A 22,098-nucleotide genomic window follows, 5' to 3' on the forward strand; every position below is an offset into this window, starting at 1 on the left:
CATATCCCACTATATACATCACAGTAGTTTTTCCAGGCTAGAATACTGTCTACAGCAACGGGACCTGAATGCTTTCAGAATCCCAAACAGAGGACCCAATGTCCTCACTAAGAGGGACCCACACGGCCACACTTCCCTCCAGAGGCACTCACAGTGTCCTTTAAGAAGACCCCTGAGCTCTCCATCTTCCTGCCACACTGCATCCCAGGATCACATCACTTCAGCCCAGGGGACCCCAATTATGTCCTTTTTCCTCCTCTTGATCAGAGCAGTTGCTTCTCAAGGTTCTTTTCAGGAACTTCCTCATGTCTGACTTTAAGTGCTTTCCGCCAGATCCCCTTGGAACGCTCTGTCTCTATTAGTCACTTCCTTTATGTGAAGCTGTAATTTTCCTTGCCTTCTGAGGGACAGAAAAAAGAGTAGTCTTCAGAATTCTTGAAATATCTATTTGTTCCTTTTGAGGCATGGACAATATGTTCTTAAGTTTCAAACCTATTCAGTACTGATGGAGGTGTTGTGAAACAGGAATGTGTTTGTACAGTTTTTCCTCTTTTCCATACATCCATCAATAAGTGTGTTGTACATGCCGACAACATGCCCAGAAAAACTGAGTGAGTTGTGAAATTCATCTAGAACCTAGGTAGCAAAGCCATAGCAGAAACTCTGGACTTTTGAAATATGCCCATTATCATATGGTAAGATGGAATAGTGTAGGGATTTAACAATGAAAGCACTGAACTGAACTGCCTGCAATGAAATCCCAGCTCTAAGGCCCAGCAATGGACCTTAGAGATGCTACTTAATCTCTGTGTTTCTATTTATTCATAGGTAAATGGAGGTAGTAATAGTATGTACTACATAGGGTTGATTTGTGGATTAAATTGAAACCACATATAAAATGCTTAACATAGCACTCAAATTATATTAGTTATTACTATTATTTTGATTGACAATGTCCAACTTCCATTCTTGATTGGATTGCTTCAACTCTCCTTTACTGAAAAGCTTCTGGAAAATATTACCTGTATATACGATCTCTACTTCTTTGCAGCCCATTTCCCCATCAACCCAGCTCTACTTTGTCTCTTGCCTCCCCCATACTATTGAGACTTTTGCTAAGTTCCTTTAGGATTTCATGTTGACAAATCCAATAGGTGCTTTTTAACTGTTTGTACTTGAACTCTCAGAGACATTCAATAAATTTGATGCTCCGTTCCTGAAATGTTCCTGATTCTACTACTATTCTCTGTCCACCCTTTAACAATGAACCTTAAGAAACCTACCCTTATCCTTCTTCCTAACCTTTAAATATTAGAATAACTTAGATCTCAGGCCTCGGATATCTGCTCTCCTCACTCAACATTCTTACCCAAAGCAACTTCTCCCATTTCTGTACCTTCAAATCTCAGCTCTACACCCAGGATTACTGTGGGGGACTCTGGCCAGGACTGCCCATGGAAAGTCTCTAAAATAAGATGAATGGGACATGTCTACGTGTTATGATACAGACTCAAGTAAACTGAAATTTTAAAATTGCTAGCACAGAATTTCAAGGTCTAGAACCTGGTCTTTAGGCATATATGACATGGCTTGCTGATTTGCAGAATTATTGTTATATAATAGCATATGTTGTTTCTGACAAGGTCTTTTTTTTTTTTTTTTTTTTTTTTTTTTTTTGGCGGGGGGCTCACTGTTGTTGCCTCTCCCGTTGCGGAGCACAGGCTCCGGACGCGCAGGCTCAGCGACCATGGCTCACGGGCCCAGCCGCTCTGCGCCATGTGGGATCCTCCTGGATCGGGGCACGAACCCGCGTTCCCTGCATCGGCAGGCGGACTCTCAACCACTGCACCACCAGGGAAGCCCTGACAAGGTCTTTTGAAGAGAAAGAAGCTTGATTGCTCAGGACTTCTCAGACATACTGCATTACTCTCCTCATGTGGGGTGCTGAGTATTACCACTGTTTTGAGTGATTCTTAGTGAGAAATAGAAAGGAAACTTGCTCAGATGTGTAATTTGGTGGATATCACTCTTCCTAATTAATAAAGTATCAATGAGTTTTATTTCTTCAGTCTTTGGGTTCATCCTTGATTTCTCTGATCTAGGTTTAAGACGTTTAGCATCACGAGCTAGATGGTAAAAATGATCTAATAACTTACATGGGAGGAAAGGAAACAAGGATAATACAGCACTCTCCTCATGTCAGAGTAGGCTAATGCTAAGCCTGGTACCTGGTGGTAAAAGAATAAAAGTCTTATTGGGCACATTCCTTTGATGAGAAAAAAGAGGAATTTATGCTGATGGATTGAAAAGGAGACAGATTAGAGACTAACTCTTCTTTATTAGAGATTAACCCTTCTTTATTAGAGACTAACTCTAGGATAGCTAGAGAGATCAAGTTTAGCAGAAAGGTAGGATGCTGAGAATAGAACAGGGAAGCAGAAAGCAGAAACCTCCACCTCTCCAGATCACATAGTAATCAAAAAGGCAGTACATGGAGTTGCTGATCACGCAGGTGATGGGGCCATGGCCAGAAACCTCAAAGCCAACCAGGAATCTTTAAGTTAGAGGGAATTCATTAAACATGAGATTTCTGAGGAAAGTCCTGGAAGAGCTGGGGTACAGAAAATAATCAAATATGACGAAATCTCAAAGCTTTAATTCCTTGAGGTTTCTAAAGTCCATTGGGTATCCCAGGTTCTTCTTCTGCTTGCCACTGAATAGAGTATTTTCCACATTATCCTTTACCACAACCAGCAGCTTCGGCTGAGATAATCTAGTAGGAGTATGGTGAGAAGTGTTTGAGACCCAAGCTAGAAGTATAACTGTAAAAATGGCATTCTTCTAGGAAAAATATTTCCTGAAGCTGGGATACCAGTTAGATAATCAATTTGACTGGTTTTGGTGAGTTAAAGTGGACTTTATTGAACTTGATGGGAAGGAGATTCTCTAGATCAAAGGCTTAACCAAAAGTCCTTTATGGGCATTGAGCACATAAGCCTAAATGAGGGTGGGGTTACTTTCAGTGATCTTTGTGCAAAATAAAGTAGAATTGCATTTTACTCTTCATCATTGGATGCCAGTGGAAGAAGTCATGTTAAGAGTAAAGGAACTAACCAAAGATGTCACAAAAAAGAAAACTACAGGCCAATATCACTGATGAACATAGATGCAGAAATCCTCAACAAAATACTAGCAAACAGAATCCAACAGCACATTAAAAAGATCATACACCATGATCAAGTGGGATTTATCCCAGGAATGCAAGGATTCTTCAATATATGCAAATCAACCAATGTGATACACCAAATTAACAAAATGAAGGATAAAAACCATACGATAATATCAATACATGCAGAAAAAGCTTTTGACAAAATTCAAAATTCAACCCATTTATCATAAAAAACCCTCCAGAGAGTAGGCATAGGGGGAACTTACCTCAACATAATGAAGGCCATATATGACAAACCCACAGTCAACATCGTTCTCAATGGTGGAAAACCTGAAACCATTTTCCACTAAGATCAGGAACAAGACAACATTGCCCATTCTCACTGCTATTATACAACATAGCTTTGGAAGTTTTAGCCACAGCAATCAGAGAAGAAAAAGAAATAAAAGGAATCCAAATTGGAAAAGAAGAAGTAAAACTGTCACTGTTTGCAGATGACATGGCACTATACACAGAGAATCCTAAAGATGCTACCAGAAAACTACTAGAGCTAACCAATGAATTTGGTAAAGTAGCAGGATACAAAATTAATGCACAGAAATCTCCTGCATTCCTATACATTAATGATGAAAAATCTGAAAGGGAAATTAAGGAAACACTGCCATTTACCACTGCAACAAAAAGAATAAAATACCTAGGAATAAACCTACCTAAGGAGAGGAAAGACCTGTATGCAGAAAACTATAAGACACTGATGAAAGAAATTAAAGATGATACAAACAGGTGGAGAGATACACCATGTTCTTGGATTGGAAGAATCAACATTAGGAAAATGATGATAGTACCCAAAGCAATCTACAGATTCAATGCAATCCCTATCAAACTACCAATGGCATTTTTCACAGAACTAGAACAAAAAATTTCACAATTTGTATGGAAATACAAAAGACCCCAAATAGCCAAAGCGATCTTGAGAAAGAAAAACGGAGCTGGAGGAATCAGGCTCCCTGACTTCAGACTCTACTACAAAGTTACAGTAATCTAAGCAGTATGGTACTGGCACAAAAATAGAAATATAGATCAATGGAACAGGATAGAAAGCCCAGAGATAAACCCACGCACATATGGTCCTTTATTTTTGATAAAGGAGGCAAGAATATACAATGGAGAAAAGACAGCCTCTTCAATAAGTGGTGCTGGGAAAATTGGACAGCTATATGTAAAAGAATGAAATTAGAACACTCCCTAACACCATACACAAAAATAAACTCAAAATAGATTAAAGACCTAAATGTAAGGCCAGACACTATCAAACTCTTAGAGGAAAATACAGGCAGAACACTCTGTGACATAAATCACAGCAAGATCCTTTTTGACCCACCTCCTAGAGGAATGGAAATAAAAATAAAAATAAACAAATGGGACCTAATGAAGCTTAAAAGCTTTTGCACAGCAAAGGAAACCAGAAAGAAGATGAAAAGAAAACCCTCAGAATGGGAGAAAATATTTGCAAATGAAGTAACTGACAAAGTATTAAATCTCCAAAATTTACAAGCAGCTCATGCAGCTCAATATTAAAAAAAAACAAACAACCCAATCCAAAACTGGGCAGAAGACCTGAATAGACATTTCTCCAAAGAAGATATACAGATTGCCAACAAACACATGAAAGGATGCTCAACATCACTAATCATTAGAGAAATGCAAATCAAAACTACAATGAGGTATCACCTCACACCAGTCAGAATGGCCATCATCAAAAAATCTAGAAACAATAAATGGTGGAGAGGGTGTGGAGAAAAGGGAACCCTCTTGCACTGCTGGTGGGAATGTAAATTGATACAGCCACTATGGAGAACAGTATGGAGCCACTATGGAGACAGCCACTATGGAGAACAGTATGGAGGTTCCTTAAAACACTAAAAATAGAACTACCATACGACCCAGCAATCCCACTACTGGGCATATACCCTGAAAAAACCGTAATTCAAAAAGAGTCATGTACCACAATGTTCACTGCAGCACTATTTACAATAGCCAGGACATGGAAGCAACCTAAGCGTCCATCGACAGATGAATGGATAAAGAAGATGTGGCACATATATGCAATGGATATTACTCAGCCATAAAAAGAAACGAAATTGAGTTATTTGTAGTGAGGGGGATGGACCTAGAGTCTGTCATACAGAGTGCAGTAAGTCAGAAAGAGAAAAACAAATACCGTATGCTAACACATATATATGGAACCTAAAAAAAATTGGTTCTGATGAACTTAGGGACAGGACAGGAATAAGGACGCAGACATAGAGAATGGACTTGAGGACACAGGGAGGGGAAAGGGTAAGCTGGGACAAAGTGAGAGAGTGGCGTGGACGGATATACACTACCAAATGTAAAATAGATAGCTAAGGGGAAGCAGCTGCATAGCACAGGAAGATCAGCTCGGTGCTTTGTGACCACCTAGAGGGGTGGGATAGGGAGGGTGGGAGGGAGATGCAAGAGGGAGGGGATATGGGGATATATGTATACGTATAGCTGATTCACTTTGGAGTGATTACAGACAGTCTGACAGTAAAGATTTCCAGTGTAAGGTGTTTACGTACCAGGGCCCAGATACCACGTTATTCCTCTCCATATGGAACTGAGGGATTGTTTGTGGTGATCAAAGGAACACATCCTTTTTTCATGTGTAATTTCACCCTCCAAATACTATCTTCATAATCCATACAGGCATGAATCAATGAGGCCTGGACATTAGTGCATACTGAGCTACTGAATTTTTGAAAATGTAAGAATGAGGAAAACTTACAACAAAACTTTTTAAAAGGAGCAGTAGTGTAATGCTCATCCCGTCCCCAGTAACATAGATTATCTGAGGAAAGAAGAGCTTAGGTATTTTTTCTTTTACACTTTCAAAGATGGAGACACAAACATATATATTTACCCCCTGCCCTGCACTTTTTATAAAATATCTCCATGCAAGGGTGTTTAAGGTTAGAAACCCCAGAAGAAATATTTTCAAGCTTCTTTAAAAACTGTGCTTTTTGATATTTCATTCCAGTGTCTCAAAATGTATTTTTGGATCTCCTTTTTCTCAAATGTAGAGATCAAATCATAGGAAGAAATAGCTTCCTATGTTTGTTCACTCTATTCTTTAAGCCCTAAGGTCTTTTAGGGCAAAGATAATATCCCTATTCTGTGGAAGAGAGAATTGTGGTGATTGTAATTTTGTGCCTGTACATAAATCCTTCATCCTTCCTGGAGACTGAGTCCCTGAAAAGTACCAACATCAGCAGAATCAAAGATAAGGTCAGACAAACCAGGGAGTTTGGGGAAACATATTTTGAAACATTATTATTTTAAACATAAACATTTCCAAAAAGCATCTATTTGTAAAACACATATGTTTCTCCCGGTAAGCTTTCTCCAGAATCATTTTCTCTGAGTTGATTCAGGAAATATACATATGAAATTGTGATCTCCTAGGAAAGAGTCTTCCGCAGTTGTCTATTATGTGCACTACACTTAGTAAAAGTATTCACCTAGACTTTATTGGATGTAAATTGAATGTGTTTTGCAATTATGTCTCCACTTACCTCATTTTCTCAAGACTTAGGAAATTTCTCTGCCTGCCTTGTTTTTTCACATATCATGGTGGAGCTTATGAGTATTCTTCCCGACTGACGTTCTATCAATATATCAAGGGGTGGGTTGTAGACAATCCTCATCTTTATCACCTCCCCCAGAAGCCCACTAACCCAGTTTGTCCAAAGGATAAGACTTACCTCTTGATAAATTCATCTGTTTAAGGGTTCTAAAGTGAAAAACACATAGGCCAAAGCATTACATACTTTTAAAATTGTGTGGACACACATGAATCTGCATTATTTCCCAGCTACAGATTCCAACATGGTGATTAATTTAAGGCTGCTGTGCTCACATTTTAATAAATTGTAAAATTCTGATTCCCTTCCCCCTACCTGTCTTTATTTTAGTATGAAAGTGACAGTCTGTGGGAAATCGGGGTTTCACTGAATGTCAGCTGTAGGTCACCAGAAAAAAATAATGTGGAGGAATATTTACCAAGTGTTAACGCTCATCCATGCGCAATCACAAGGATATATTCTGTCTTGTGAGGTAGTGGTGTGGGTGAGCATACACAACGACATGAGAACTTCTTGTTCACATCAAAATTAGCCAGCCTACAGGAATTTATAAATGTATTTGAAGAGATGTGTCAATGTTGCTCTTCAAGAAATGGTAAAGTTGTACTTTTACAAAAAAAAAATTCTCTTTGTCCAACCTATTTCAGTATAATTTTGAAGAGGCGTTATGTTGAAGAGGAAGTAGGAGTAAAAATAGAATAGGTTTATATATTCCATCCATGACAGTGGATTAACTCATGGGCTTCAGTGTGGTAACCTCGATGTTCAATGAGCCAAAGGAGAGTTCTGTTCATGAGGCTAGAAGTCTGATCTGTCTTCTTTTCCATTGTGTCTCCAGCCCTCATCACATGGTAAATGCTCCATAAGTACATTTGTTGAATTAATGAGTTAGTGAGCTCTACTAGGCACCTAAGCCAATTGTTCGCCATGTCAGTTTCATGAACCTGGTCTCTGCCTTGGACTTCGTCTCACTGGCACTGGACACCTGCCCTGAACCCTCTCAGTCAGGTCTTACCAAACAATCAACCACTTAACAGCCTCCTCCCTTAGGGTTGAACCCTCTCCACTGAATACCCTCTCCTAATAAATAGATTATTTATAATTGAGATGCCCCACATGACTTTCAATCCCAGTTCTACTCTGTATCTGTGCCTCTAATGCCTCACCAACAAAATTTGAATTCACTGGGAGTGGGGCATACCATATAGGGTTAGAGAAATGTACAAAACTGGGTATCGGGCTTCCCTGGTGGCACAGTGGTTGAGAGTCCGCCTGCCGATGCAGGGGACACGGGTTCGTGCCCCGGTCCGGGAAGATCCCACATGCCGCGGAGCGGCTGGGCCCGTGAGCCATGGCCGCTGAGCCTGCGCGTCCAGAGCCTGTGCTCCGCAACGGGAGAGGCCACAACAGTGGGAGCCCTGAGAACCCAAAACAAAACAAAACAAAACAAAAAAACACTGGGTATCCACCTTAGTAACCAGTGCCACAGTGAGCACAGTTCTCCCTGCCCTGACTTGTACTTTCATTTAGAGGCTGATCCAGCTGGTCTCAGGGTCCGACCTCTCAGAGTTATGAACAGCAGAAGGGAGAACAAGGGCGTAGATGGAAATTAGAGACAGCATATTTTATTTCACTGTAAGGAAAAACTTTCTAATGGGGTTAGAAAATTACCCAAAACCTTCAAATATGGACTGTGTGACCACCTGTTAGGAGTGCAGTAGAAGAAAGTCCTATATTGAAAAACAATGCATGTATGTATACCACATCTGTGGAAACGCAGTGCGTGCTGCCAGTTAGTTAACCTTTCCTATTCCAGAGACGTCTTATGGTCTCCAGGTATGCAATCCAGAGAGCTGGAAATTAATTGGTCAATAACAATCAAAGAAGCTCATACATCTAAGCAGGAAAAAATACATCTTCTTTAATGTCAGTAGTTTTTATGGGTGAGTTGTCCAAAGTGTAATCAATGTTTGTTATATTTCTCTCAACACAGGATGTATATACCCTTCTACACAATGACTCTGGACATAAGATATTTCTTCTTGTCTGGCTATAGAGTGTGTTGCTTTGAAAAGGCAGCACTGTGCAATTGTGAATACATTTTTAATTTTCTTCCCCTGGAACCTTTATGTCATCCTTGGGAAGTGCCCAGATATGTTCCTGAAAAGTTGAATATACATTTAACTTTTGAGAATGAAATTGATTTTAAATGCTAATTATTTAAGGGAATTATCTACTTTATTCTCTTATGGGGCAAATAATTACTTGCTCATTTTTAGTTTTGGCAAATCTTAATTTTAATATATCTGCCTTGCTTTCCCTAAATCTGTAGTTATTTGCAAAACTGTAGTGACACTGTACTAAATCACCTCCTCAACATTAATGACATGTGTAAACATTCCTGAATTTTAAAAGAAACCAGTGAGTACCATATTTGTAAGGCAAGTTTCTGAATCCCCAGCATTTCTATTAATTAACCCTAATCTTTAACTTTGGAAAGTAATCAAGAGAGATTATTTGAGCCCCTGTTATCACAAGAAAATCGTGGATGAAATTCCATTCAATATAAGAGCAAAAAACATAGGCTGGAGAGGACACTGGATTGACAGTTTCAATCAGCAGAGTGAAATCCTGCTTTTCTTTCAAATGAGTTGATTTTGGTAAACTGCTTAGCTTCCTTGGACCTCAGTATTCTCATTGGAAAGATGGCAATAAAAACGTCTGCCCTTCGTACTTCACAGAGTTTATCAGGATCACATGGAAAATGTTATGTGAAGACATTTATTTTGTAAAGCACAAAGTAAGTTTTATAGCAAATCTAATTAAGTGTGTGGTGCCTTCAAAATTTCTCCCAGGCAAGGTCTCAGGATGAATCCTATCTTTGAAACTCTGTCATCTTCTCTTGGAAGCACTGGCAGCAACGATGAGTCATTGAGAGAAATGTTATTATTATAATAATCATAATAGAAATTAGAATAGCATGGATGGTGCACACAATTAATATTCATACTTGGGGGGCTTAGAACAAATCAGAATATGGATCCCAGTGTGAGCTGCCCATAGGCAATGTTTACTGTCTGTTCCCTCTCTCCTCTTTTCTAATCCCTTTCTTTTCCTCTAAGTGCTTCTAGATTCTTGTTCCTCAAGCTCTTGGCTGGCATTCTACCCCAGGATACTGGATTTGATATGGTGTCCTGCTTTGTAATTTATTTTATTTTATTTTTTTTTGCGGTACGTGGGCCTCTGACTGTTGTGGCCTCTCCCGTTGCGGAGCACAGGCTCCGGACACGCAGGCTCAGCGGCCATGGCTCACGGGCCCAGCCACTCCGCGGCATGTGGGATCTTCCCAGACCAGGGCTCGAACCCGTGTCCCCTGCATTAGCAGGCAGATTCTCAACCACTGCGCCACCAGGGAAGCCCCTCATTAACTGTTCTGCCAGCATTTTAAATGTCTAATTATATGTCACAAACTATAACTGGAGCATCAGTTTATAAAGGGATAATCTAGGGTTTTGTTGAACTTTTATTTTAAAATTTCAATTTAGAGCTGCTTTGAGGTTTGATCTGCAGTTCAAAGTAGAATTTTACCAGCTTAGTAAATGTGAGTCTCAGGCATGTTCCAAACTCCACACTTGACACATTCTTGTGATATACTTGAAAGTACTTGAAGGCATCACTGATGTGAGATTTTTACAACATACAGCTGCAGAGAATAAAGGGCCTCCCACAAAATGTCACCATGCATGATATATTAGAGGCAGACAAGAGTCTTAGAGACTTGGTGTTGGTAGCACCCTGAAGCTTCTAGAGTTTTCTGAAGGCTTCACAAACCCTTTCCTTCATTCTCCATGCCCAAGGGGAGAAAAGTTGCTATGGATAAACTTAAGATGAGGAAAAATGGAGCCATATTAATAAAGGGGGCAATTTAGCAGGAGGATTATAAATAATATTGTGTGGGAGCTAACCTTTTCTTTTTTTTCTTTTCAATTTCTAGAGCTCCCTTTTCCTCAGATCACAGGGTTAACATCTGGAGGCCTGGAATTTACCTATGGGCCTACAGAAAGGGGGCCAAGGCTTGGTATGCTTTAGTGAAGGCCGTCAACCAGAAGAACAGAAGTTATCTGTGTGCTTCCATATGGTCTGGAACAGGGCACTAGGCTAGAAGTTCCTCATATAGAGGCTTAGAGTTGAAGTATTTCTGAGTGTATGCAAAGAAGAGGACCTTGCATGTGTGGCTATGGCCATGGTGGGTGACTGGTCAAAGAATTGGGAATCTTGGGTTCAAAGACAGATAATACCTTGACATTCCTAAGAGAAGAGCCTCTCATATGTCTGGCTTGGAGCCTAATCATCCCCAACCAACTATCCAATTATCCACTGGGCTAGATAGACAGTGGTTTACGGCTCTAGGGAGAGGTGGCAGAGCAAATGCCAAGTGAGAACTTCATTTGAGACATAGACAACCACCTCCTGCACAACTAGTAATTCGAGCTCTCTCGGGACCCGTAACCTGGTGAGCTTATGGCTCAGTAACATACCGTGTATGAAAATGTTCAAAATCGCCATGGACGAACATGGCGATGGAGATTCCAAACCTCAGTCTAGCATTTCTCACTTGCCTTGAGTCAGAATGAATTTAGTGTAATTAGACAGAAAAAGATGGATAAAAATAACTGCCATGGTAGTCACAGGGAAATGACAAATGTGCAGCAAGAGGGAAGTTACTTTTTCTTCTTGACAAACTCACAGACAAAGTACATGGTAAGATGGCACTCTGTGTCATTCCACCTGCCTGAACTCAGCATTTCCACGCAGTCCTCGTGGCCGTAGGGGTCGCTGGGCTCACCCTCCTTCCAGTTGCTGTAGTTCTGTAGTGGAGTGTTGTCGGTGAACACATACTGGCCTTCTCTCTCAAGGTCATTCACCCCGATGAACACCCGGAAGAAGCCACTCTTGGAGACGTAGTCTGCCAGGAGCATGTTGGCAGCTTCATCCTTTGGCATGGCTAGCATTCCACCCCGGATCCGGCAGTGGGTCAGGGATTCCCTGTAGTTCTTCTCCTCCTGAACGATGTAGTAGAATTTCTCTTCGGTTTCCCTAATCCCTGCTATGACTTTGCAGCAAGGAAAAGAAGAATGTGATTATATATGTCAAAAAGAGAAACGCTAAGTATAAAATATTGCTAATTTAAATTCATTTATTCAACGTTTAAAATTCTTTTCCAAGACCCTATCATGAGGTGGGCACTGGTTCAATATTTTCTCCACCTTTCTAGCTGTCAAATGGGGAACAAACTCCTGTCATTGGTCCTCCCTTGTCTTTTTCTCCTTCACTTCCCTCACAATGTGAAGCAGAGAGCTATTTTGACAAAGATGTGTTATATGAACTGTCACTCAGCTCATCTCAGACAATTTTTCCCCTCCTAGTTTATGCTTTTGCCACACTTACAGTTCCATGAGCATGACCTTCTCTCTTCCACTTCCGTACCTTTCATGCCTGGAAGGTCTTCTTACTGCTTTATCCGGCAAATTCCTACCCGTCCTTTAGATCTTAGTGGAAGTGTTCTCTCCTATAAGAGCCTTTTCAATGCTCCTGGACAGACATGAGCACTCCTGTGCATTCTCCCCTATGTTTCCATTGTCCCTTTCACTTCACAGCTCTTGACACATTCTAGTCTAATTGTTTGTGTGTCTCTTCTACTGAACTGTGAGCATCTTGAGGCCAGTGACCATGTCTTTGCCACTCTGTAGCCTCAGTGCCTGGAACAGCGTTAGGGGGTGGTAAAGGCTTATTGGACTGATATGGAAATAATACAGAAGTTTGTCCCTATGGGCCAGATTCCTAGATTGTGAACATATATATCAATTGAGATAGATGGTCTATACTTCACTCCAGGTACATGAAGTAGACTGAGCTTCTGAGTAAGACTCAGGACAGAATTGGGGACTCAGAATCATCCTGAGCTCATAATATGCTATGTACGTTTTGGCCTATGGGGGCATCTACATACATCTTTTTAGGGTCTATAAGTTAAAATTTACAAATAAATCTATGAGCACTCAAATGTTAAGGACTATTGCACTATGTTGAACCTCTGGGGTCTGGTTTATTCATTAAGGTCCAAGTCATGTCAGATGAGGCATCTTCTGTATAGGTTATAACCAGAGTTATAACTGAGGGTTAGTTCATATCAAACATTTCCTATGCCTTTAGTATTACAAGACGAGGATGGACACAAGATGGCAACTGTGTGCCTCCAGTATTGTACAATAAATATGGCTGGATTATAATAAATAAAAGTACAACAAAGTGAAACCAACCGTAACAGTAACTAAAACAGTTCCCTCATTCATACTGTCCCAGGAGAGGGCACATAAGCCCCACTTTAAGGGCTTTGTTGAGAACTTTAATAGGGAGATACAAGGGAAAACAAAAATGACTGATATGGAAAATTGCACAATTTAGAGAAATGCATAATGTTCCTATTGATTTGCACTGAGGGTAGAGGAGTCATGAAACCTGTGTTCAGATCCATGCTCCACTGTTCATTAGCTTGTATCTATGGGTAAGATAATCTCTCTAAGCTTCGGTCTAATCATAAAAATTATTATTATTCCAAGTACTCAAGAAAGTAGCTGTTGTTTTTATTATTACTTTTATCTTCTGAGATGCTGGCTGTCTGTTTGAAAGCTGGGCCCTTTTTTTCTTAAGGCCCAGCTAGCCAGACTCTGCCTCTTCTTCATTCCCCTCTCTCACTAAAGCGCCCTTTTCTACCCATAGGAACGCACATATGTATGTCCACAGGAAGTGGACCTAAAGTGTCCTAGACTGAGTGGATAATTAGGATTTTGAGAGACTTTAAACTGTTGACACTATTCAGTAGGCCTTTGCCCAAAGTTATTTCCTGCTAGGGATGTTGGAATTGCAGTGTTGAAAGAGATAAATCCACGGATAAATAGTACAAAGCAATAGAAGAGACTCACCATTCTTGACAAACTTCATCGATGTCTTGAGGCGAGCCACACTGATATCCAGTTGTCCAACAACTTTTCGGTATCTTCCGCAATCACAGACAGTCCCTTTTAAATGACAAAGCTGTGAATTCATGTTGAAGCACAAGCAGACTGGTTGAAAAGAGCAATTGCTCTCCTCCCAATATTTACTGTCTTCTTCTAGTCTGCCTACGTCTCTCTGTGAACGGCTATGCTTTTTGTCTTTTATTTAATACAGGGTTTCTGATATACCTTGTCTTTAGGAATTCAGAAAATATCTTTTTAAATATTTTAAATTAGTTAAAACACAGTTCTAAACCAGATTTTTTAAAAGAACAGTAAATATGACTAACCACTGTACACATATTGTGGACCATTTGGCATTCTGTTGAACACAGAACATACCAGTCTCAGAATAAAATCTTTACAGCTTTTAAAAAACCATATTTCTAGCCAGTCTTCTCTTCTGTTACTGCATTGTTCACTGGCTCACACAACTCTGCCAAGACAGGAGAAAACTTTCACGATGAAATAAATGTTAATTCTGATTATCCATTTGGAGTATAGCTTAATGTTTCAAGGACTAAGTTTAAATCTTGTGAATAGATCTATCTTACAATTTCAAGAGTCAGTTGATCCATTTGTGGATTAACTATGATTTTAACTTCTGCCATTAATTCCCCTTTGCTCATTTACCTTTTCAATTACCTACTGGTAATGTGGCAGAGAAAGAATTGTAAGGAAAATGATGTAAAATTCAAATGATTCCCAGATAACCAACAAGGGCCTGCTGTATAGCACAGGGAACTCTGCTCAATATTATGTAACAACTAAATGGGAAAAGAATGTGAAAAAGAATAGACACGTGTATATGTATAGCTGAATCACTTTGCTGCACACCTGAAACTAACGCATTGTTAATCAACTATACTCCAATATAAAATAAAAAGTTAAAAAAAATTCAAATGATTCCCTTTTCCTATTTAATGGCTGCTTCATGTCAACATTTCCATTTGCTTTGTTTCTTTGGTTGTTGAAAAGCAAAATGAATTCTATTAGCCAAAGGAAAAAAAAATATCTGTGGCTTTATTTATCCACATTCACAGTTAAATATAAGGAAGTTAAAAGAGCTCTTAGAATTAGTCCGCACTACACCTTTACGGATAGAAATAATTGAAGCTCACCAAGAACAAGCTACTTTTTTCCTTGCATCGAGCGCTGGAAATAGACCTCTCTTTCAGTACCAGGGAGAAACTCCCCAGCCACTGAGGCATGTTCTGTAACCACAGGGCCTCACTGGATCAGGCCAGTTTGCTGCTGGCAAACTGCTTGGCCAGTATTTGGCTGAGATGTTGGTGGAATGTAAGACGTGCTGGTCCAATTGTTGTGGCCCTCGTGGATTTTCCTCCTGGTCTCGGAGAATGAGGGCTGCTTCCTGATGTGCTGGGTTTGCTACCTCATGGTAAGCATGGGAGGGGTGGAATGCACCATCCTCCCCTTCCCCAGAGGCTTGGAAAGTCACCAGCAGATAGAGAGGAAATTTTCATTCTTCCCTTTCTTCTGGCCCAAGGAAAATGAGGTTAATCCCACTGAAAAGACTATTGTTTTTCTATAAACTATATTCATTTTTAAGATGAATAGATTTGGAATGATGTTAAAAATTAAGAAGAAAAACTAAGTATATTATACCTGCTTTGCCTTTTCCTCCCGGTATCCCAGGCAAACCCTTTTCCCCTTTGTCACCTGAAGAAAAACAGTAGCCATGAAAAGAACAACTAAATAAAATAGTGTTATTGATGAATAGAATAGAACGCATAAAATCTAATGAAATAGAATTATTTCAGGCAGACAATATCTTATACACCTAAAATAACAGGAAAGAGGTTTTAAAATTCATTGCAATATCTCCAACAAATATTCCTTGGTTTTATAAAAATAATTTGATTTTGAGTTGGCTGTACAGGTACAACAAATCAAACAAGTCATAATTTAATTAGATGGAATGCAGAATTCCAGTTGGATGTATAAACGTTTAAGTTTGTGTCACTGATCTTACTAACATGTTTTTATAATGTGGCCTTCTGGGCAAAGCTAAGACAATATTCTGCATGTTTTTAATTTAAAAAGTACCATTGTTTTACACATCTGGATCAACTGATTAGCACTACACAGTGTCTGTGTATTTATTATGCCCCCAAGTTCTTCCATGTGGCTCTGCCCTTGGATCTTCAAAAACATGTATCGTGGTTTTTCAATTTAATTCAACAAATACTTACTATTTACTTACTCTATGCAAGACAAAAGACTTGCTTGGTACTTTGAAAGGGTATAAAGAGAGACAAGATTAAACATCTGGCTTGAAAGAGTTTATGCTTTTTGGAAGAGATGTGATATATGCAAATATCCATAATTTAAAGTTGTGTCAAAAATATTATACTGACATATCAACCTTGATAATTTTCCTCTCTGCTCTTTTTTGTATTTGACCCTTTTCTTATTCAGTCAGAGACATCCACAAAACAGTTTTCAGAGAATCAGAATTATTAAAGCAGAGAGGAAAAAAATGTTGAATTTTTTCAACTTCAAAATAAGCTCCTGAAGCCCACATCAGGCACAATAATTGAAAGCAAAACTTTTGATTTATAAGAGGAAATGTTTGCCTGAAGCTTTGGGCCCTGAAGTACTCTTCTCCAAAGAGAAGACCCTGATAGAAGTAAAACAGAGTTTATGCTTCAACGGTGATCTGGAAAAAGCATAAGAAAGAATTGAGGGGGATGAATACAGGATGAAGGTCATCCAGGCTAGAGAAGAGTATGAGGCTTACTCTTGTAGGATAATGATGTGGCCAGGAATTGGGTATATGACCGAGGGCGCAATGTAAGGGGCAATGGGGTCAGCATTGAGGTTCTGCCTAACCCCTTCCTTTCCCAGCAAAAGGGAAAACCTGGGAGCCACTCTAAAACCCAAAGGGTTCCCCATGTTGCCTGCCCACTAGCTATTCTTTCATCACTGTCTGCTGACTGCTTTTCATTGAGTCCCGTACATATTGGCCACTGATCATGCAGAAAGGCATGCCTGCCAGGGCCCCCAGGATTTGCTGAGCCTTTCCAAATTGACCTACGTGGACACTTTTCTTTACAGTGATGCCAGAGCTCCCCAGACAAAAGGAGGGGAGTCCTTGAAACCCCAAATGTAGTTTAAGTATGCTGGGGAATGCCTCAGAACTTGTACTTGGATGAAATGAAACAATGGTGAAATCTATGACAATGGAATGTGATAAATATTATAAGAAAGACCATGAACAGAGATAACATACTCTGTCCAATGCAGAAGGGAGTTGGAAAAGGTAGTGCCCCAGCTGGAAGAATGAAGGCAGGCTCTCCTGAGGAGATGGCATTGGAGCTTCAGCAGGTGAAGGTGGGAGCAACATAGGAAACAATGTACAGCAGAGGTACAGCTGGGAAAGAAGCATAAAAATATGCCGAGCACCCTGATGAGGAAGATTGATCTGGACACACCTAAACTGTGTCCTGCAAACTCTTCATTTCCCTTATATGTAAATTGGAAAAGATAAGACTAGATTTTGAGAATATGTTAATGGAAGAAAAGGAATATATACTTGCTGAGTGCCAATCATTTGTCAAGTTAGATACTTCATAGGTATTATCATATTAAATCCAATGAGCTAGGTACTATCATTATATTTATTCTACAACTGAAGATATTGAAGATCAGAGAGGCAGAGTAAATTGCTCAAGGACATCCAGCAATTCAATAGCAGTGCTGGTATTGAAACCCAACCACTTCTGACTCCCCAATTCATGGTGCTTTTCAAATAACTTAACCAATGACTTAATGAAGGGAAGCCAAGTCTTCAAAACATGTTATAAAAAGTGGAAAGGAATATCAGTCCTATCATCACCAAAAGCAATATGGACTTGAAAGTTCATATGAATATGGCTTAATATTTTAATTAAAAATCGTTTATTTTCTTTATATGTGAATCCTTTCAATTCAACATAGGTTGAAAATTGATTCTAGTTCTGCTATGACCCTAGTTCTGGTCTAAGCCCAATAATGAATATTAAAAAAAAAAGCATACATAGAGTATTTGCTTTAGAAAATGATAGGTTTTGGGGGACTTCCCTGGCCGTCCAGTGGCTGGGACTCTTTCACTGCCGAGGGTACGGGTTCAATCCCTTGTCAGGGAACGAAGATCCTGCAAGCCGCGCAGCACGGCCAAAAAAATAGGTTTTTAAGGAAAACAAAATGCACATAAGAGACCAAGGAGATGAGACATTAGCACCATTGTCTACAAACAGAATGAAATAAAGGAATTGCCTGGTAGGTTTTCAGAGAAGGTAAAGACGGCTGTGGATCAGAATAGGGAAAGATTCATTGAAGCAGTAGCCTTTAACTGGATCTTAATGTGGGAAATAGATACTTGAATTGATGCATAGACTTTTTTTTTTTTTTTCTGAGAAGATGTAAGCACTGTGACTACTTTCCAGTATTTTTTTTTTTTTTTTTTTTGCGGTACACGGGCCTCTCACTGTTGTGGCCTCTCCCGTTGCGGACCACAGGCTCCGGACGCGCAGGCTCAGCGGCCATGGCTCACGGGCCCAGCCGCTCCCCGGCATGTGGGATCCTCCCGGACCGGGGCACGAACCCATGTCCCCTGCATCGGCAGGCGGACTCTCAACCACTGTGCCACCAGGGAAGCCCGGTCAGTTCTTTTTCATACCAATCTGGCTTTACCCTCTGACATGGTTCCTATAGTAGTCCTGTGGTTATTCAGCATTATACAGTTGACCCTTGAACAACACGGGTTTGAAATGTGCGGGTTCACTTATGTGCAAAGTTTTAAAATAAATATATTGGGGAAGTTTTGGGAGATTTTCAACAATTTGAAAAAACTCACAGATGAACCACGTAGCCTAGAAATACTGAAAAATAATTAAGAAAAATTTAGGTATGTCATGAATGTATAAAATAGATGTAGATACTAGTCTATTTTATCATGTATACCATAAAATATACACAAACTGAATATAAAAAGTTAAAATTCATCAAAACTTACAGACACGACTACAGACCATACATGGTGCCATTCCCAGTTGCGAGAAATGTAAGCAAATGTAAAGATGTAGTATTAAATCATAACTGCATAAAATTAACTGGAGTAAATACTGTACTTAGGTCATAATTTCGTAGCCACCTCCCACTACTACTGTGGTGAGCTCCAGCGTAGCAAGTATCTGCTTAAAATGCCCCTGTTATGCAAATCATGAGCCCGTTCTCCTATGCTCAAATAAATTGTGTATCCGGGTTAAAGGGGACCGCTTTGTAACTTCAAACCAACAGAACGATGTCTGTATGAATTGCTGAATATCAGAAGCAATAAGGGAGGGTGGGAGGGAGGCTCAAAAGGGAGGGGATATGGGGACATACGTGTGCATATGGCTGATTCACTTTGGTGTACAACAGAAACTAACACAGTACTGTGAAGCAATTATACTCCAGTAAAGATCTATTAAAAAAAACAACCTGCTACCGTTGTGGTGCTTTTGGAGAAGATGATGGGATAGGGTGCTTAGATAATAAAGGGGAGGCTACCTGTGTTTCATAATATGGAAGCAGGAACATGCAGGATCAGGATATGACTGAAAACAAAAGGATGTATATACACGCACCTCAAATTCCTATCCTGTTAGTAGATCTCAGACACAGACTTATTATCATTCCACTCAGATTAAAAAGGAATATTATACTGTCCTCAGCTACACTGAGTTCTATGAATAATTGTTTTCTGCACCTGAGTGCGCTTCATGGTCATGACACCCGTTTTAATTGCATAAAGGATTATAACCAGTAGATCCCAGGAGAGAGTTCTGGGTAGAGACTAACTGAACTTTATGTTTGAATCTGTCCCTGAATTTCAGCTGAATTTTGCTCAAGGCCTTTTTTCAAAGACACGTTGCTTACGTAGGGAAGAAACTGCCAAGATAGGAGGAAAGAGAAAACTCGTGTTTTAAAAGAAAGGAAAGGGCTCATTTTTCATGGTACAGAACATTTCGACATATATCGAGGGTAGGTTCAATTGGCTTTAAATTGCTACTGGAGAATAGTAAAATATAGCTTACCCTTCTTGCCAATGGGCCCAGTCTTGCCAATATTGCCTTGGTCTCCTACATCACCCAGTTCTCCTTTAATTCCTGAAAAGTAAAGCAAGTCATCCTTATATCCTAAGGTTTTATCTCCCCTTTAATGATGTGCCTAGTATATGATATTCACTTGAAGGAAATACTGAAAAGTGCATTCTTCTATCTGTGGTATATAATAAACATCCTGTGTTATATTATAACTATTTTAATAGCATTATAATGTACGTATTAAAATTAAAATGTGGGTGAGTGTGACAGTCCTGGGCCTGATGATATTAAAATGCAATATTTCTAAAGAACTACAACAGAGGATGTTTAACCTAAAGGTCAGGTAAGGAGCTGAGTGAAAAAATTCTTGCAGTTTTTTCTAATTCTGTTCCTCCTGAGATCCATTTTGGCTTCACTCTGGGATTCTATTTCCTCACTACTTTAAAACAAATTGGACTAGCTTAGCCATTTTTTTTCAAAGGGGAGGGAACATACAATCATAAAACCTAGTGATTAAAGAGACATCAGAGATTGTCCCACCAAGTTTTCCTCCAAAAAAATATAATCAGGGGTTCCTGAGTGCCTACAAAATTGTTACTAATTTGCATTTTTAATCCATGATTATCTAAAAAATATTTACCAGTTGTAAAGCTATCTAGTTGTGAGAATAATTTTGCAGTTGATTGTACATATTTATACAATAAGAAGAGTTTAAATCAGCATTTCTCAAATTGAAGTCTCAAAATCCTATGAGTCTTTTTCTCTCTTTAACTTACTGAAGATTTTAAAATCAGTGGTCTAGGGCCACTACCTTGTAGCAGATGGCAAGGAATAGTTCTAGTGCTTGGAAGACACGCGCTGACACGTCACAATCCAGAAGTTGTATTCTGGCGAGGCTGAGTCTTGGCTTGTGAGTAAAACCATTCCCTAATAGCCTGTGTGTTATATTCTCATTTTATTTTCTCCTGTTCTTCCCATATATAACCCACCATTTGCCAAGAGCTCTTGGAGAAAAGTGAGTAAATCAATGGATCAGACAGCTGTTTCTGCTCTTGCTTTTCTTCCCCCTCACACTCTAAGCCAGCCAGCCAGAGATGCTTAGCACGGCATCTGAGGGGAGACACAGCGGTGAACATGGCTGTGTTTCTAAAACTCAGAGTTCCTTAGATATTCCCAGGGACTGCAATTCCCCAGGGCTCCCAGGGTGTTCCTCTCCCACCAGCCCTAAGGATGAAGCTTGAGAAATGTGTCCGAGTCTTGTCAACAGGCAATCTCATAGGAACTCTCTGGTGGCAAGTAAATTCATCTAGGAAACACATCTCATGAATCTCTGGAGAGGAGGGTGTTATGAAAGCTGCTAACTTCCAAGGCAAGTCCAGCAGAGAGAGAGCAAAGTGTCAAAGTCATATCATGTTACCTACCTTTCGGCCCCATGCGTCCCACTTTGCCATGCTTTCCCTCCTCTCCTGGATCTCCTTTTTCACCCTCATCTCCTTTAGAAATGGAAAATGAATGAGTGGAGCAGCTCAAATAGTAACATAAGCACAGACTCCCCAGGAAAAGCTGAACATGGTTAGAATCCATCCCTCAGCTCAGTGCTGGCCTTACAACTTCGATTTGATTATGTCTATAGGCCCATGTGAACGGGACACTCAGGGAAAGAGAAGAAACTCCCATTAACATTTTTCTTTCACTTCTCCCATGTTGTTGGAAGAGGTAATCAAGAGGATGTGACCATTGATTGACCAGCAAGCTAGACTCTGGCAATCAGAGGCTCCTTACCCTCTCCCCTGTCCTTGGAATGTATGTTCCACCCAGTTCCCATAGCCCAAGCCAGTTCAAGGATGCAGCCTTGAGACCACCTGGACTGAATACATGCCCGAACCCAGTTAAGGCATCTATATAAACCTTTAAGATTCTGGTGGGTGAGTGCAGAGATCGACTAGTCTTAAGGCCACTCAAGATGAGCCTTGTAACTCCCCTTGCTTATTAAACCTCTCACCTACCAATCTGGAGTGGCCTGCCTCTTTCTTCACCTCCCCTTGCCCTCTGTGTATGGGGCCAGTTTCAGATTTCACCGAGGAAATTCCCAAAATTGCGAACCAACACACATCCAAATC

General features: G+C 40.0%; 1 protein-coding gene across 6 annotated transcripts in view; it reads right to left on the bottom strand.

Moving 5' to 3' along the window:
* Positions 1–8,539: 8,539 nt before the first annotated feature.
* COLEC10 (collectin subfamily member 10) overlaps positions 8,540–22,098 on the bottom strand; it is a 166,265-nt gene continuing 152,706 nt past the window's right edge. For 3 of the 6 annotated variants that reach the window (XM_029222915.1, XM_029222912.1, XM_029222916.1), the window contains 5 exons: positions 21,400–21,471; positions 19,970–20,041; positions 15,516–15,569; positions 13,818–13,913; positions 8,540–11,947 (listed from right to left, as the gene is read on the bottom strand). In XM_029222915.1, coding sequence (XP_029078748.1) covers positions 11,556–11,947; positions 13,818–13,913; positions 15,516–15,569; positions 19,970–20,041; positions 21,400–21,412 — 627 coding nt within the window. In that variant the 5' untranslated portion in view covers positions 21,413–21,471 and the 3' untranslated portion in view covers positions 8,540–11,555. The remainder of the gene's footprint in view (positions 11,948–13,817; positions 13,914–15,515; positions 15,570–19,969; positions 20,042–21,399; positions 21,472–22,098) is intronic. The other 3 variants (XM_029222914.1, XM_029222913.1, XM_029222911.1) reach the window with 2 other exon arrangements.

The sequence above is a fragment of the Monodon monoceros genome, unplaced genomic scaffold (assembly GCF_005190385.1).
Source record: "Monodon monoceros isolate NGI ecotype Baffin Bay Population unplaced genomic scaffold, NGI_Narwhal_1 Super_Scaffold_14, whole genome shotgun sequence".
Taxonomy (NCBI): Eukaryota; Metazoa; Chordata; class Mammalia; order Artiodactyla; family Monodontidae; genus Monodon; species Monodon monoceros.